Source organism: Penicillium citrinum, assembly GCF_028827155.1.
Source record: "Penicillium citrinum strain IBT 23319 chromosome Unknown utg000003l:1.0-4596430.0:1.0-4598250.0, whole genome shotgun sequence".
Classification (NCBI taxonomy): domain Eukaryota; kingdom Fungi; phylum Ascomycota; class Eurotiomycetes; order Eurotiales; family Aspergillaceae; genus Penicillium; species Penicillium citrinum.
This window is the reverse complement of record NW_026622688.1, coordinates 2,146,058-2,161,935: the sequence shown is the minus strand read 5'-3', so window position 1 is coordinate 2,161,935 and position 15,878 is coordinate 2,146,058. Positions and strand designations below refer to the sequence as shown.

Sequence of the window (15,878 nt, the reverse complement as noted above, 5' to 3'; positions counted from 1 at the left end):
ATCAATTAATCAATAGCCTCAGCTCCTGGAGAGCGATGAAACACCTATCATTTTACTCTCTTCCTTTGATCAAGAATGGCTAACGAGTGTTTCATGATATTCAGGATACCTCGCCATCCACATTCCCTTTCTCATAACACCCTACAGCAGCAGTAAACCTACTAGCGGCACCCGAACCAATAGGCGCCCAGATTCCCCTGGAAGTGGAGTCTATCTCACTCGGCGAGTACCTAAGCGCCTGTGGATGCTTCACAATACGCCACCACATTTCTCCCATCGACACCATCCCGATATCTCACTCGCTGGCGCGCGGACTCTCACAATCGATTTAGACCCTCCCGTCAGGTTTGAATTTATCCACGTTCTCTCCGATCAGCGTAATTTGAAGGAATTGAAGGCTAAGATTAAGAAATTAGACGGATCGCGTGTGACGTCCTGACGAACAAAGAGTGTCTCTTAATTAAACCTTCTCCTGTCTTGGTATGTGTCTCTTCACAATTCCCTTCTTTATTGCAAGATGCGAGTTGGTTTCTCACCCCTTTGATAAACATTCCTGGAATAATTTCACGTCAAGCCCGTCAAGGATAGTCGTTGCTGATCACAACCATGGTTCGAAGGTTATTTTTGCTTCTGATAATGGGGTTATTAACAAAACTGGCCATGTCAATCCCGACATCGCTCAAGAAAATCCGGTCATCTTCTTCAGTCTCATCGTCAAACTCATCGTCAAATTCATCGGAGACCAATGATAATTATGTGTTTTGTCATTTCATGGTGAGTTCACAGTGAGCCTGGGCAGAATGAATCACGCTGTCCAACGCCGAATCTAATAGTTTTGTCTTCTTATCTACCTAGATGGGAATCACAGGTTGTCGAGAGAGTGCCGACGAATACGATGATGATATGCAAAGAGCCAAAGAATCAGGTATCGATGCCTTCGCATTGAACATCGGAACCGACTCTTACAATGACACACAACTGGGCTATGCTTATACCTCCGCTGCCCGGAACGAGATGAAAGTCTTCCTCTCTTTCGACTTTAACTGGTGGGGCCTTCGGGAGGCGAGTGAAGTCGGAGCTATGATTCGAGAATATGCCAATCACCCGGCACAACTCAGAGTTGATGATAAAGTCTTCGTCTCATCGTTCATGGGAGATGGCTGCGAAATCGAGGCGATTATTTCTGCTGCTGGTCAGGAGATATTTTTTGCGCCGAATTTTCATCCTAACGAGGGAAACTTTGATTTTGTTCAAGCTGCCTTTAACTGGATGGCTTGGCCAAGCAATGGCGAAAATAAAGCACCAACAAGGACTCAAAATGTGACTGTCTCTGATGGGGATCTGGCGTATGCTAATGCTTTGAGTGGGAAGCCATACATAGCACGTAAGTTGGAAACAGACCTTAACATAGGCAAGGCTAAGCCAGACCTTTTTTTTTTCTAGCTGTTTCGCCATGGTTTTTTACGCACTATGGAACCGAAGTCTCTTACAGCAAGAACTGGGTATTCCCTTCGGATCTTTTATGGTATACCCGTTGGCAAGAAATCTTGCAGCTTAAGCCTCGCTTTGTGGAGATTATCACCTGGAATGATTACGGCGAGTCACATTATATTGGGCCACTTTCATCGCCGCACAACGACGATGGTAATTCAAAGTGGACATTAGACATGTAAGTCCCAAGGAATCGCCCTTCATCGTGATCTACGTGGGTTTGTATATTGATAAAAAAGACAAGGCCACACACAGGTTGGCTGGAAATGGCCAAACCCTTCATCGCCGCCTACAAAGCAGGCGCAAGCTCTCCAAATGAATTCGTCACGGAAGAAAAGCTGATATACTGGTATCGGCCGACTAAGCGGGACGTCGACTGCGATGAGACCGACACAACCATGAACGGCAGCCCGAACAATTCCAGCGGGAATTTCTTCGCCGGTCGCCCGAATGGTTGGGAATCAATGCAAGACGAAGTGTTTGTAGTCTCACTGCTGAAGAGCGCCGCACAGGTGCATGTGCAGTCAGGCGACCAGTCACGGAGCTTCCATGCGCCGGCGGGTGTCAGCTCCTACACTGTACCTATGCGAGTGGGAAAGCAGAGATTTGCTGTCACGCGGGATGGCCAGACTGTCTTGTCAGGGACGAGTTTGAAGGATATTGAGGATAGCTGCGTATGCGGGATCTATAACTTCAATGCGTACGTGGGAACGCTGCCGGCGCCAAGCACGATTGACCGGCTCCAACCGGCTGGGCTAGCGATGTTGTCACAAGGATTGAAGGTCGCGTGCCCAACGAGTACGCTTGGCTTGAATGAATCACCAGCGGAGTAGATGAAATTAGATTACTACTTGTAGATGCATTCTGTGAATTGCGAAGGTTTGGATGGACATAGTATTTGGAGTAGTGATCCGGAGTTGTGGTGTGTACTGTTTACTGTTTACATAGAATAGAAGAAATCAACTTCCAATACATGCAAAGTATCATACTATGTACATTAAAGCATGACTACACTAGGGTAGTGTGAGTGGAGTAGGTTATTATCTTATCATCTAGTCCAACTAGTCCAACTGTACATTGCTACTTGCTATCCCATTGGATCTCAAAAGTACCTTTATCGCTCTCTTGATGCATCCAAGGCATTCCATCGTGGCTGCTCACCGACTCTCAAGGGAACCCCCGGGGGAATTCTGAACTTCAACTTAAAAAGCTCCTACTTAAATTGCTCAGATCAAATGGCTCTTTTTCCAACCATATTCGAGCCATCTTTCGGCAGGCTAGATTAGGTCGGAAAAGAAACCTCCCATCGTTTTGCTTTTATTTGTTTACTCCGAATTGTAAGTATTACCTCGGGTATACAATCAGCCTCAACATGGCTCGCATGAAGCAAGGTGTTTTCTCTTGGGAAGACGTGATTACCCAGCGATATCAGAGTGAGTAAAAAATCCCAAGAATCCTTGTGATTATTCCCGTTGCTCTATGCTATGTTTACATCTTATCAATCTATTCCAGGTAACAAACCAGCCGCTCTCCGTCATCGAATCATCCCAACCATCGAGTTCCCCGCACAACAACCCCAATCTCGACTGCTCTCTCTCCCTCACGAACTGCGCTTGATGATCTGGGAATCTGTTCTAGGGAATCACCGTCTTCACATTATCCAGCGGAGCCCCCAACGCCTTGGATGCATTGTCTGTCCTCTAAACACAACAGAAATACCCGTCAAACCATCGCGTGCGGGGAACGGCTTTTGCGAAATCTGTCAGGGTGGGGGAATACCCCAGCCCGCAAAAGAAGCCGATTTGATTCGAGCGGATCGTGGGAATGAAAAGCTTCTCGCACTGGCATTGACATGCCGACAAATGTACAGATGAGAAAACCACCTCTCCAATCTTGATTAGACTTCTTTCTCCCCGGTTTCTCCGGGTGGAGAGCAGATATATCTAATTCATCTCTGGGATAAATTTACAGATCTCTTGAATCGACCCGTCTTCTCTATACTCTCAACACCTTCGAATTCAGTAATCCCTGGACCCTACCTTATTTCCGCCCCACCCTGCTACTCGAATCATGGGAGGCCATCCGCTCTGTTGAATTGCGCTGGGCATTTCCAGGGCATTGGTTACCGACGAAGGATCCTGTGCGAACAGTCTATGTTGATGCTGGTCGTACACAATGGATCGAGACTTGTAGCACCTTGAACAAATTGCCGGGGTTGAGCTCTTTTGTACTGGTGTTGGGAAGCAGTTGGTTCAGTGAACCCGTGGAAAAATTACCTGTTTTTTTGGAACCACTACGTGGATTACATGTTCAGCTGTCACGGAGTTGTTCGCCCTGTCGGGTCGATACTGACATTCTGGATATTTCTGCTCATGGTAGGGAATATACTGAAGTCGAAACTTGTCACCAATCATCCGAAAATGTGGCATCGGGTAAGTTGGGCCCGGTGGCGATGCCAACGTGGGAGTTACGATTGCAGGGTCAACGGCATTATCTGTACGAACTGGGACGAGTGCGTGATGATCTTCGGCGGAAGAGGATCGACTGTGCTATCTCTTTGCTGTGAGGGGATAGGCAGATGTTTCCTAGAAATGAGCCGTTTCAAATTCAACCTTAATAATGGATACAGACTGCAGAGGGGCAGACCGAGAGCGAGGTGAAGTCGATCCTAATACATCACGTCACGGTTACATGAAGCATGACATGTCTTTCTGTGATTCAAGTTCTCTTTGCCCAAGGCTTGATCTGCCCTGTTTGGTAGAGAGCGGAATTCGTACCCAGCAAATATGCATTGCGCGGCAGGATGGGAGACGCATAACGCCTGCATTTACTCCGTAGTCTGCCATTCATTTTCATTATTGATCTTCTCCATACATACTGTACAGAGTACAGATGAGCAAGATACCTCGGCATTTGCAGCTCTCTCCTACTGTACTCTGTAATAAGATGATTAAATCCTGTGAAATCTCGCGGAGATAATAGCCCCTTAAGTAATCAGATACCCCAGGAACTCATCCAATTGGAGGATGCTTGCAGTTACAGCAGAAGATTCCAAGATTCCAGCTTCATCATCACTGTAGTTTGTCCGTACTGTGGCATCTGTAACAATAATGCCAGAGGCCATGTATATGTACATGTACGGTACTCCGTAGGTTCAAGTCAATTTGACTACGCTGTATCCTTTATCCCGCTCTACTGTACACACTTTTCTTCATCTGAAACGAAACCCACCGGCAACCCGCCAAAGTTTCCCTCACGAAATCCGATCAGACCCTGAATTCGGCAGCAGGCCGGAAATCTAAATTTCAGACATGATGGATACAGAACTAACTAGCTTAGGTATACATCAGTACTCTGGTATTGACTAGTTATTCATACGATGTAAGATGTTGTATACCCCTATCTGCATGCCCTAATGAATCCACCAGACCCTGAACCCACCCAGTCCCATGGGTCTCATCTAAAAATATCCCCCCTTTTTTACGGTCCGTGCTGGATGAGTTTAACCTGGCCTTACAGCCCTATCAGCAGAAAAGGAGGCCAAGATATTTTATAGATGTTGTATAAGTAACAGAGCTATAGTATTTGATGAAAGGAGATTAATTTGTGAAATGCAGATCAAAAGATATTGGGACGTAAGCGGGGTCTCGGGTCTACAGCGTGGCAGTGATCCTCGAGGAGTACGCAGCCCGGTGCGGGATGGGATGTCGCCAGGGGCTCCACGGCTGAGTTCAGTGGATCCACTCACAGGGTTGGCAAGACGCTAGCAAAGTCATCGCGGGGGAAGAATCGCACATCATAATCAAATAGGTAATTTATTGTACGTACTATGTACATATGTACATATGTTAGGGTATACAGGATCCATTTACGAAAATTTGAGGCAAGTTGGATGGTCAAATGTTAATTAATATGTGGTATCAAAATAAAAATAGTATAGAAAGTAATCCAGTTATGAGAAGTAGAAACGAGAGAGAAGCAAAGAAAGAGGAATGATATCCCCAAGACAGTAAGAAAAGGATCGCTTCCTAGAGATGAAGGTATCTTGCGATCACGAAAAGAGAGAAGGTAATTGAACAAAAAGGAAAAGGAAAAAAAAAATGGCTGCAACCGTATTCTCGTATAGCATATGCCTTTCAGCAAGGAGAGATGGGCAAAGCAGAAACCCCATATTAAAGGGAAATGTATATCAGTGAGAGAAATCATCACCTCGGGCGCCGTGCATAAATCTAATATCAAATTCCCAAGCCAATGCCATGATGCGATAGATTGTGAAAGACCGTTGGTCATTCTGTCAAGATGCAAAAATGATGCTCCAGACCGTTGAGATAAAAGAAAAGAAAAAAAAATTGTCGTGTCGATGACGTGGTTCAGATCATTTCGAAATGATATGTTTGGTAGTTTGGCGTGTTGAAGGTAAATCAGGGTGGACTCCCTGATGCTCAGCATCACCAATAGTCCCGTAGTGCGTGATTCAATCGGAAAGCTCGGGAGTCTCAAATAAGTTCTCATCGTGGTCTCACCGCTGAGACTAATTCCCGGTACACTGATGGACGCCAGGAGAGCCAGATTGACCCGGTGCGACCGTGGTGAATTGGATCGCATGAAAGCGAGCCCATACAGCTGGGGATGGGAGGTCGAGGCGCTCGACCGAAACTTGGATCAGTTCAACTGAAAGTTTCGGACATTGAGTCGCTCAGAAAATTCGACGAAAAAAGAACCAAACGCTCCAATCAAGTGGAGATAATGGGAAAGAGAATTTAACAACCGTGGTGGTGGATAGTTTAACGCCCATCCCGCGACCGGTCGGGTCCGGAGTGACCATGTCCTCGAGCGCTGAGCCACTCACTCTGAGCCTCCTGGAGAGCATCGGCGTGCTTCTGAGCATCCGGTCGGCCCACAAGGCTGCGTGGCAGAATATTATTGATCTCGGCTGCGAGAGCAGAAGCAGTGAAGCCTCGCAGTTCTCGCTCCTCACGCTCGTCCTCCTTCATCAGACGTGCCTGGTCAGACTTAGCCATATTCTCGCGGCGCTTGCGTCGGATCTCGTGAATCGACCATAGAACGACCTCCTCGGATGCACGGGTACGGGGGCTGCCGTGCTTGTTGAAGTTGCGAACGTAACGGCGAGTCACGTCAGTAGCACCATCGATTCCGAACGCGACACAGTAAGAGATTTTTCGGCGCCATCCCTCGGCGTAAAGACGGGGGTTATCGAACGCCTCCTCACAAGCGTCTACATGGACCCATCGTCGCTGGTGCTCAGAGTATACCTCAGTCCATACATGGTCCTCGGCGTTCCACACCCAACGAACTCTCGCGCCGACAGCGCGGCAGAACATGCTGAAGCAGTTGGCCCACTCTCCAGCTCGGCCTCGGCGGGTTTGCAGTAGTTGCCAAACATCGGAATAACGGGGGAAGCGTTCGTAGGCACCGCAACGGGGCTCGGAACAACGGTAGAGTTCAACTCGGGTGGCGCCACGGGCGGTCTCGTCCGGGGAAGGGGGAGTCATGCCCTGGGCGATGGTGGGCATGCAGCATTGCGTACACGGGGGGTTGTTGACGAATTTGAAGAAAGATCGCTTAAACCACCTGGGAATCAAGGGATGTTAGTATTGGCACGGTCGGTCTGGGTCTGGATGGGCCTGTGGCGCACCTTAGCAATGCTTTAATGACACAATCTTGGTATCCCCATTCGGGCTTGCCGCCCACACTGGCAGCTTGGGCCTGCATGATCTGAGATTCCTCTTCGGCTTCGGAGTACAGGCGATCCAAAGGGATCACGCAAAGGGCCTCATCGAGGAGACCCGGGTTCTCATATTTGGTAGGGGTCACTGAAAGTCCTTTTAATAAGTTGAAGAATTTCAAAGAGGCGGGATCCTGCGGAGGAGACGGCATAATAGGGAGGCCACGGAGTGCAGGTGATGGAGATGCTGATTGATGGTGGGCGGTTGCGGGCGCGGCGCCCATGGAAGGAGGCGGTGGTGGTGCTCGTGAAGGTGGCGGAATAGAGTGGTTTGCCGTTGGAGCAGGAGAGTGTGAGGCCGTCCGTGAGCGAGCGCTATCCTGGAGCTGGTTGAATCGCTTTGTGCGCATCAACTGTTCAAACTGGTGTGTAAGTGAGTTGGCGTCGTAGTTGTTGGAGGTCGGCTGTGCCGCCCTGTGCTGGGGTTTGCCGTCCGCCATGGTCGAAAGAGAAGGGAAGGGAAACGCCGACGGGCAGGCGAAAGTCGAAATTACTCCAGGATTGGTGAAAAGACGACAACCCTTGATGGTTGATGGGGAGAAGGGGACGTTGAAGAGTAGACGAGAGGATAGAAAGGGAGGAAAAGAGAGAGAGAGAGAGAGAGCGGACAAGAGAGAGAGGGTGGTGAGTGTCGTAAGTAAAGCAGGCCCAACCCAGCCAATACTGGGGATTACTGCGTATTACGAGCGTCGTCAGCCCTTCAGCCGCCAATCACGGGCCCCGCGCCCCGGCCGCGTGTGCGAAACGGAAAGAGCCAAGAAAAGACCCTTTTTCCGTATTTTTCCCTTGCACACGTACGCTGCTTGGCAAGGGTTCGCTAGCACAAAATAGAGGAAACAAAAGAAAGAGGATAGAGTTGAGATCTGAATCAAACCATTCACTAAATTATTATGATACTAATTCAATCACCAGTGTGTTACTCTCGCTCATCTCATTACAACAATACAATCCGGATTGATATAGTCATTGATCCGAATACGTCAAAATATTATTGTATGTGTAATCTGTACAAATATACTGACTGTATTGTAGAGATCTCGTCTATCGGTATACTCCTCCATGCAAAAATGCATACATACAGCATGTACGGAGTAGTAGTATACTATTGTATGTACATACATACATATGTAACTATCCATGATCGTCCAGTATACGCGTTCGAAGCCTTCTTCAATTTCACCAAGAGACCTCGATGGGGACAGAGCCAGTATCGGTGGCGGAGACGCGCAAGCGTCCGTCTTGGCATCCAGCACGATCGGGCTAGAGCCTCGTTGGGTTCCACTCTGACTAACCCCTTTTGGCGATCTTCTCTGTCGATGACTTGGTATCTCTTGGGGTACTTCAATGTAGTATGCTGTTCACATACTAAGTGGAAGTACCACTTAATGCTGACTCACCCGCTAAGCTGTGGTGGCTCCAATGGCTTGACCCAGGGGGGATCTTGGCACATGCTCCGGTCGCACTCTAGAATAGATTCTTGTCGCTCTTGGTATGGCTCGATGTTCCTGTCGATCGTGACACACCCTCCATGAAAGAGAAGGGGTGGAAATAAAAAAGAAGAAAGGAGGTAAGACACTTTCTTCCAATTTTCATCATCTCCCCTTCCAGAATACCAAACTGAGTCTTCTCTCCCTCCTCTGTAGATCAGGTTGACGTGTTGTACATCACTGTGTATCCTGGTGACGCAGCCTCAATGCGATCGCCAATCATTATCCGTGGAAAACCTCCGAACGGTCAACAGACCCTGAAAAAAAAAATAGTTACAGCACTGACACAGTCGTCAGATAGAATTAATTTAAAAAATAGAATAAAACTGCCTAGCTGCTTAAAAGGGCAAATGAACCAATAAACAGGACCAAAGTGGAGTATATAGATGTCCCGTGATTTCAAGATTCGCAAGCTTGCGCTTCAATCCGATAGCCTTCCCCACCAAGACATCCTCACTCTGGAGGCTCTCCCGAACATTCAAGCTCTTCCCCACTTCTACACAAGAACCGTTGCTCCAATAAGAACACATTTTCTCCGTACACATATGTATATACGTATGTATGTATGTATACCGAGTTCTCCATGCAAAAATAAAATGTACAAAATCCAGTAATCTATATTGTCCAAGATCCTATCCCACACTTTACTGTATACTGTACTATGGTATATAATAACTAGAATGTACAGTAAACAGCGTTGAAGATTCCCCCCATCGCGTTAGCTTGGTAGGAATTAACGTGAAACGGCGGCGTGTCCACAGCCTCAATCGCTCTTCTTGATGTGGCTATGCAAGTCGGCCTGAATCGAATGTTCATCAAGATTGTATAAGAACTGCCCGTAGTATATTTAAGCATCTACTCCAGATTCCTTAGGTCTCGGTTGAACCCTCTCAATGCGATGTTCATTCTGCCTTGATCTGCATCAAACATTACATTGAAATGACGCCATATCCGCATGGTTCTTTTGCCAAGTTGGCATTCAACATACTATGTACGAGGACGAGTACAGTATCTAACGTTATAACTAACTAGTTAATGTACAGTACTCCTTTCGATATACCCCCAATACAACGCAAAATACGTACTAGACTTCCAATAACTAACTAACCATCTTCCCATACGTTACCTTCAGACAAGCAGGATGGAATACTTGGCAATGAATATTCACTCCACATAAAATCGGCTGGTCTGCGACAACCATGCAAGGCACCCGTCCTCTGCTGACTCTCCAGGCCTGGGAAGGCTCATCGAGCCGAGCAAGTAAGCCAATTCCAGCGTCTCTATATGCCAAGAAACATGAGCCGTCAAGCGTCTGCATGGACCAAAAGGCAAACGAAGCTAGGGCGCTGCTTATCCCCGTACTCTGACGTATCACCATCCGCGTCCTCGCGTCCCAAGCACTCCCTCATGAAAAAGAGCTCATTCTCTCCACAGATATTCTCAAAGAGTCATGGACAACTGACATAGACCTTGGTACAAGTCGTTCGTCCTGGGCATCTCGAGAATTGAGAGAATACTATTACCACAAGAGATGGGCATAACGCGGCTTCGCCTCCATCGGCCCGCTTTCTACCAATCTGCTATAGCCCTCGCTGCCAGCCAAGAAAAGACACACGCAACCTCGACGGTAACGCGCAATATCTTTGAATGCTAGCTTTCATCTCTCCGCAATTTGAACCATCCTTAGTAACAAAGCCTGTCAACCTCCATGATCCATGAAATCGTACCCGATGCACGAACCACCTCCCTCGCAATGCATGGTCCACTCAAATTTACGAGCAAGACATACATACATGACGTACGTAGGAGAAAAAAACGAAGTTATTCAGAGAGCTTTTTTTTCACCCCTCAAGCTCAACGGAAATTTTCTTTGCCCGGTCCGCCCATAGCGCGCACTACCGCGCCTTAGCTCCTACGCTTCCGCGTCACCCATCGAATTCGCTCGACGACTTACGTTTCGCCTGATAACCCTTCATTTTGGCGACATGACCAAATCATCTTACCGCTGCTGATTCCGAGCTAATCACGGAGATTTTCTTGCTATGCTTCCATCTACGAGCTCAATTGACTGAAACCCACTTATCAAACTAACCTTCTTCGCTACGCTGATGCGAGGCCGGTATGTCCTATACTGGATCCATGATGATAACAATAATGTCCTAGCGGGGCTATACGACCGAATGCTCCATTGATCTAGCAAACATTTTCGTACCTAAGAAGAGTCGGGTGATGGGGAGCCTCGTCAGCCGGATGCATCGTGTTGTCGGTATTCATGCGAATCTTAGAATCGACGCTGCACGACGACCATGCCGATGCTGATCGGGTTGATCATTACGAATGATGTCTTTTGTTTGATGTCATTTTTATCGTCTTACGAATCTTTAATTTTTTTCCCCTCGTTTTTCTCCGGAAGGGTTGAGGATTTGACTTTGTTCATAGTGACCTGCGCGATTTGTAACGTCGGGCCTTTGCCGAGAAAAGGATGATAACGACTGACGTTAGCGGCGCCCGCTAAAAATTTTGAAGCTAGAGGTATTGTACTAGCGAATGGAGGAAGCGATGAATGCCTGACGCAGGCGTGGCAGATGGGAACAGCTGATGATCTGTGCAAATAGATTGCAAGATTGTTGAGAAGCCTCGGAGGTCAACAGAGTGCATGAGCCAGCAAGACTTTTTTTTTTTGGGATAGGCCTTTTTTGCAAGTTGAAAAAATAAAGAACTGCGGTATTCCAAATTCCTACTATTGGGTATTAGCCTTGCATGGTCAGAGACTTGTTTCCTTGAACCATCCAATTCTCTGAATGATTATTTTGCTCATGAATTTCCACCGGGTCAGTACTTGGAACGTAATATCAAAACTCGATCCGTCTTATACACTGAGTAGCAGACGAGAGGGACTAAGTCTGTTAAGGTGTCTTCCTAGTCGATGGTACCGCAATGTGTCAAAATTTCGTAGATAAAATGACCTAGATGAGGCTGACCAGTAGTTCTCTTCGTCACATCCAGCATATCCAATAACTATGATTCTATTTCTTGTACTTCTTATACTTCTTATTCATAATACATCTATTATTGGATCTTGTAACAAGAATTGTAGTCTCTACTTACTCCCTCTGCTCTTTTCAAGATTTTTTTGTCAAAGAAGATTAAATAGGATGAAGAGTCCTTGACTGGGGTCAACCGAAGGATGGATGGTGAGGATGGAACGCAAGCAAATGCCTATTAATTGCAACTGAATCTAGAAGGATGGCCTTATACGCAATTATATATAACTAGCACATGTCCATAATGAACTAAAAAAGTTCAGAGAGATATGTAGTACATACTTCAAGTGGGAGATGGTAGGTGATTACTTTGATACACAGCACCCCCACAATGTATAAACTTGAATGTTGACAGAAAAAAAAAAAACAAGAAAACAAAAAACAAAGCTCATCCCAATACCTCAAGTTTTAAAGTGCTACCAAATCTCTCTTAATATTGGAATGAATTATCTTAGGGTATTAGTATATGCCAAACCTGACTATCGCCGAATGATCGGGCAGCGATCTATAAAATTGCATGACCAACCGACCTGCTTTCTCCATCGGGTGAGAGTAAAATGAAACTTCACTTTCACCCTCCGCCAACTCATTTTCTCATAATTAACCACGATGGGCATTACGTCTCCGTGAGAAAATATAAGACATTTCGTCCAAGGTCCAAAAGTTTACACCAAAGCGAAAAGTACCTCTCGATAACATGACGGTCTTCATTGCATCACTGTATGTCCCCTGTACTCCCTCATTTTCAACCTCCGACTCCTTGCACTCACTCCCTATCATCCAGGTTTCTTCCCTACACGATTGACTTCAAACCCTCGGGTCGGAGCAGTGCAAGTCGACGAAGGTCTTCACCCAGCTATTCAGCGGTAGACAACTCTGGTCTTGGCCCCATAGATGGGCGGATGCCTGATTCTCGGCGCAGGCATCGTCTGAGATCCAGCAGTCTGGCCCTAACCCCTGGAGCAACGACAGAAGACGAAAAGATCTTCAAAGCCTATGCCTCGCAGTCTGCAGGTGAAATACCCACAGCGGATGACCCAGTTGGCCCCGGTCCCAGTGAACCGCGAGCTGTGCCTTGGGGTCAAAGCCGAAAGTTCAATCAACCCCGGTCAAAAGCAACATTCCACCCTCATCCATCTATTCTCAATCGGACATTCTCGTTTCAGGAATCTCGAGACTCTTTCCTAGATGGTGCACCGAGTAGAATGATCAAGGAGCCTTCCGCGAGTCCTCGAACACTGTTAGCGGATGACGATTGGGTGGTCAAAGCTGCTGAACAAGGCCATGGTGGTCTTCAGAATGCTATCCATGCCGCAGAGGAGGCTGGGATCTTGCAAGATAAGATGTGGGTAGGAACTTTGGGAATGCCAACAGACTCGCTCAAGCCACGAACCACAAATGTCATCAAAGAAACTCTCAGAGAAGATTACGAATCTCTAAGTGTATTTGTCAGTGACAGTGAGTTTGAAGGTCATTATGCTCATTTTTGCCGAGCCGTGCTTTGGCCTGCTTTGCATTACCAGATGCAGGAAACTCCTCGACACACCGAGTACGATGACTATTCCTGGAAACAGTACCTTCGAGTCAACGAAGCCTTCGCTACCACCATAGCTGACCACTGGCAACCAGGGGACCGTGTATGGGTACACGACTACCACTTGCTAGCATTACCTGGTTTGCTGAGAAAATTGCTACCAGTGGCGGAGATCGGATTTTTTCTACACGCAGCATTTCCTTCATCAGAAGTATTTCGCTGTTTAAATCCTCGGGAGGCACTGCTAGACGGTCTTCTAGGTGCAGATTTAATTGGCTTTCAGACTGAGGAATACTGCCACCATTTTCTTCAGTCTTGCAGTCGACTTCGAAGGCTGGAGGTCTCGGTTAATGGAGTTCAGGTCAATAACCGCTTCGTTCAGGTCAAAAGCCAGCCTTTAGGTATCGATTACGAATCTCTTAATCTTCTTCGTCAATCCGTCGAGGTCAAGGAATGGATTTCCAGCATCGCTCAGAGATACGAGGGGAAACATCTCATTGTGGCGCGAGATCGTCTTGATGTCCCAGGCGGGATCAAACAGAAACTCATGGCCTACGAGTTATTCTTGACTACTTATCCACAATGGAGAGATAATGTAAGGACATCATGCTTCAGAACACTTTTTCGGATGTGGGCTTATGGAGGCATAGGTGGTCCTGGTACAGATCACATCCTCGGTTTCCGACCTACCAGAGCTAGAAGCGCAAGTCTCGAAGATCACAATGAGAATCAACTCGATATATTCATCTCTAACACACCAGCCTCTCGTACTGCTCAAGCAGGATATTAGCTACGCTCAGTTTCTGGCTCTGTTGAGCGTAGCCGAGATATTCATGGCTACTAACCTTCGCGAAGGCATGAATCTGACAAGCCATGACTTCATCCACTGTCAGGATGGTGAATTGGCCTCACAAAGATACGGGTCTCTCATTCTAAGTGAATTCACTGGAAGCGCAGCTATATTCCAAGGCCATGATTTCATTGTCAACCCATGGGACTATAAGCAATGCGCCGATACTATAAATAAAGCTCTAGAGATGACCCCAGAGCGGAAGAAGCACAACTGGGAATACCTCCTAAAACGAAAATCACCATATACAGCCTTAGCCTGGTACTCATCTCTACAGGACTCACTCATGGAAGCTCACAGCATGCAACAGTCTCGCGACGCCTACTCCATCTGTCCACTCGACATAAAGGATCTCAAAGAGTCATATAATTCCTACACCTCTCCCAAATCCCGTCTTTTCTTTCATAGAAGACGGGACGACTTCCCTTAACTCAGCAGACACCAAGCTGAAGTGCTCTTCTAACAAGACAATCAATATCCTCCACACTCTAGCCAACGACTCTAAAAACACAGTCTACTTGACCAGTGACCGCAGCTCAGAAAAACTAGATTCATCCACAACCTCGCTCCCCAAATCTCTAGGCCTCATAGCTGAGAACGGCTGCTTCGTCAAATTAGCCGGTACAAGTACATGGCACTCCCTAGTAGACATGACACGCACGCAACACTGGCATACCGGCATTCGAAAGGTCATTGAGTACTTCGCCGAACGAACAGAAGGAAGCAGTATCGAAGGACGTCGCTGCACACTAACTTTCAACTTTTCCGAAGCCACCGACAAAGACACTGCATCCAAACAAGCATCCGAATTAGCAGATCAAATCAACGGTGCGCGTGGCCGTGAAGATATTCGCGTTGTACGTGATATCGGTGCCGTAAGCATCGAACCACTCTACGCTTCGAAGGCTGTTGCTGTATCTTGGATACTGCATCAGTCTTTTGGTTCTGACATTCCAGGGTTTATCTTTGTAGCTGGTAGTGCGAGGGGTGATGAGGCGTTGTTTCGTTGGGCTAATCGTTTACTTCTGGGTCAGGATGTTGCACCGGGGACTATAATGACTTTGACGGCGGGAACTCATGCAACTGAGGCTAAAGCTAGGTTGCCGGATGGGTATTCTTTACTAGATGTGCTCGGTTTTCTTGCTGATGAAACCAAGTGATGTTATAATATTGATACTGACGGTTTGATGGGCTGACTATTCTCTGTGAAGGAAGAATATTTGTTAGGTGCGATGAGTATTAACCAAACTATCCATCATAAATTACAATTACAAAAGTGACAATGGGAATTTTGAAGATTTTTTTTCTTTCATTTTTGTCATGATCAATCTCAATATCACCACTCACACCATCGATATGAACTCAAAGATGAATCCGGTAATGACCCGACAGGGAGAAAACACATAGTAGTAATTGAAACAAGATATCAAGAAATCCTTCTAGTATGAGGAGATTTACGAGTAGGAAATCAGACTATAGAACACTCATCGGGAAATACAATAGGCAAAACAATGATAACCAAGCCGCGCCAGAACTTCATGGGGATCAAAATGAAATGTGCAATGAGAAGTACTGCAAATTTGAAGGGGAATGATATCATTGCAGAGATGAATGGGTGGATAGATCGGATGATAGGGAAAGATTAAAACATCATGCGCGATTGGGCCCGGGAGCTTTGGAAATTGATCATCGATGCAAGGATGCAATGCAAGACGATTAAGAAAGA

At 46.8% G+C, this 15,878-nt stretch overlaps 4 protein-coding genes across 4 annotated transcripts; 3 read left to right on the top strand and 1 right to left on the bottom strand.

Moving 5' to 3' along the window:
- Window positions 1-606: 606 nt before the first annotated feature.
- On the top strand, window positions 607-2,324 carry N7469_004020 (glycoside hydrolase family 71 protein; the record flags this gene model as incomplete). The annotated part of the gene is made up of 4 exons (XM_056642940.1): window positions 607-774; window positions 856-1,384; window positions 1,444-1,669; window positions 1,736-2,324. 4 exons carry the CDS (start codon window positions 607-609, stop codon window positions 2,322-2,324), a joined length of 1,512 nt encoding a protein of 503 aa, XP_056502352.1.
- A 539-nt stretch (window positions 2,325-2,863) lies between these two features.
- On the top strand, window positions 2,864-4,057 carry N7469_004019 (uncharacterized protein; the record flags this gene model as incomplete). Its single annotated transcript, XM_056642939.1, has 3 exons — window positions 2,864-2,924; window positions 3,004-3,355; window positions 3,463-4,057. The coding sequence occupies 3 exons, from the start codon at window positions 2,864-2,866 to the stop codon at window positions 4,055-4,057; spliced, it is 1,008 nt and encodes a 335-aa protein (XP_056502351.1).
- A 2,218-nt stretch (window positions 4,058-6,275) lies between these two features.
- Window positions 6,276-7,677, bottom strand: png1 (peptide-N4-(N-acetyl-beta-glucosaminyl)asparagine amidase; the record flags this gene model as incomplete). Its single annotated transcript, XM_056642938.1, has 2 exons — window positions 6,276-7,083; window positions 7,148-7,677. 2 exons carry the CDS (start codon window positions 7,675-7,677, stop codon window positions 6,276-6,278), a joined length of 1,338 nt encoding a protein of 445 aa, XP_056502350.1.
- A 4,788-nt stretch (window positions 7,678-12,465) lies between these two features.
- Window positions 12,466-15,312, top strand: N7469_004017 (trehalose-6-phosphate synthase; the record flags this gene model as incomplete). Its single annotated transcript, XM_056642937.1, is given in 4 exon segments — window positions 12,466-12,488; window positions 12,553-13,897; window positions 13,953-14,544; window positions 14,561-15,312. The coding sequence occupies 4 exon segments, from the start codon at window positions 12,466-12,468 to the stop codon at window positions 15,310-15,312; spliced, it is 2,712 nt and encodes a 903-aa protein (XP_056502349.1).
- Window positions 15,313-15,878: the final 566 nt, after the last annotated feature.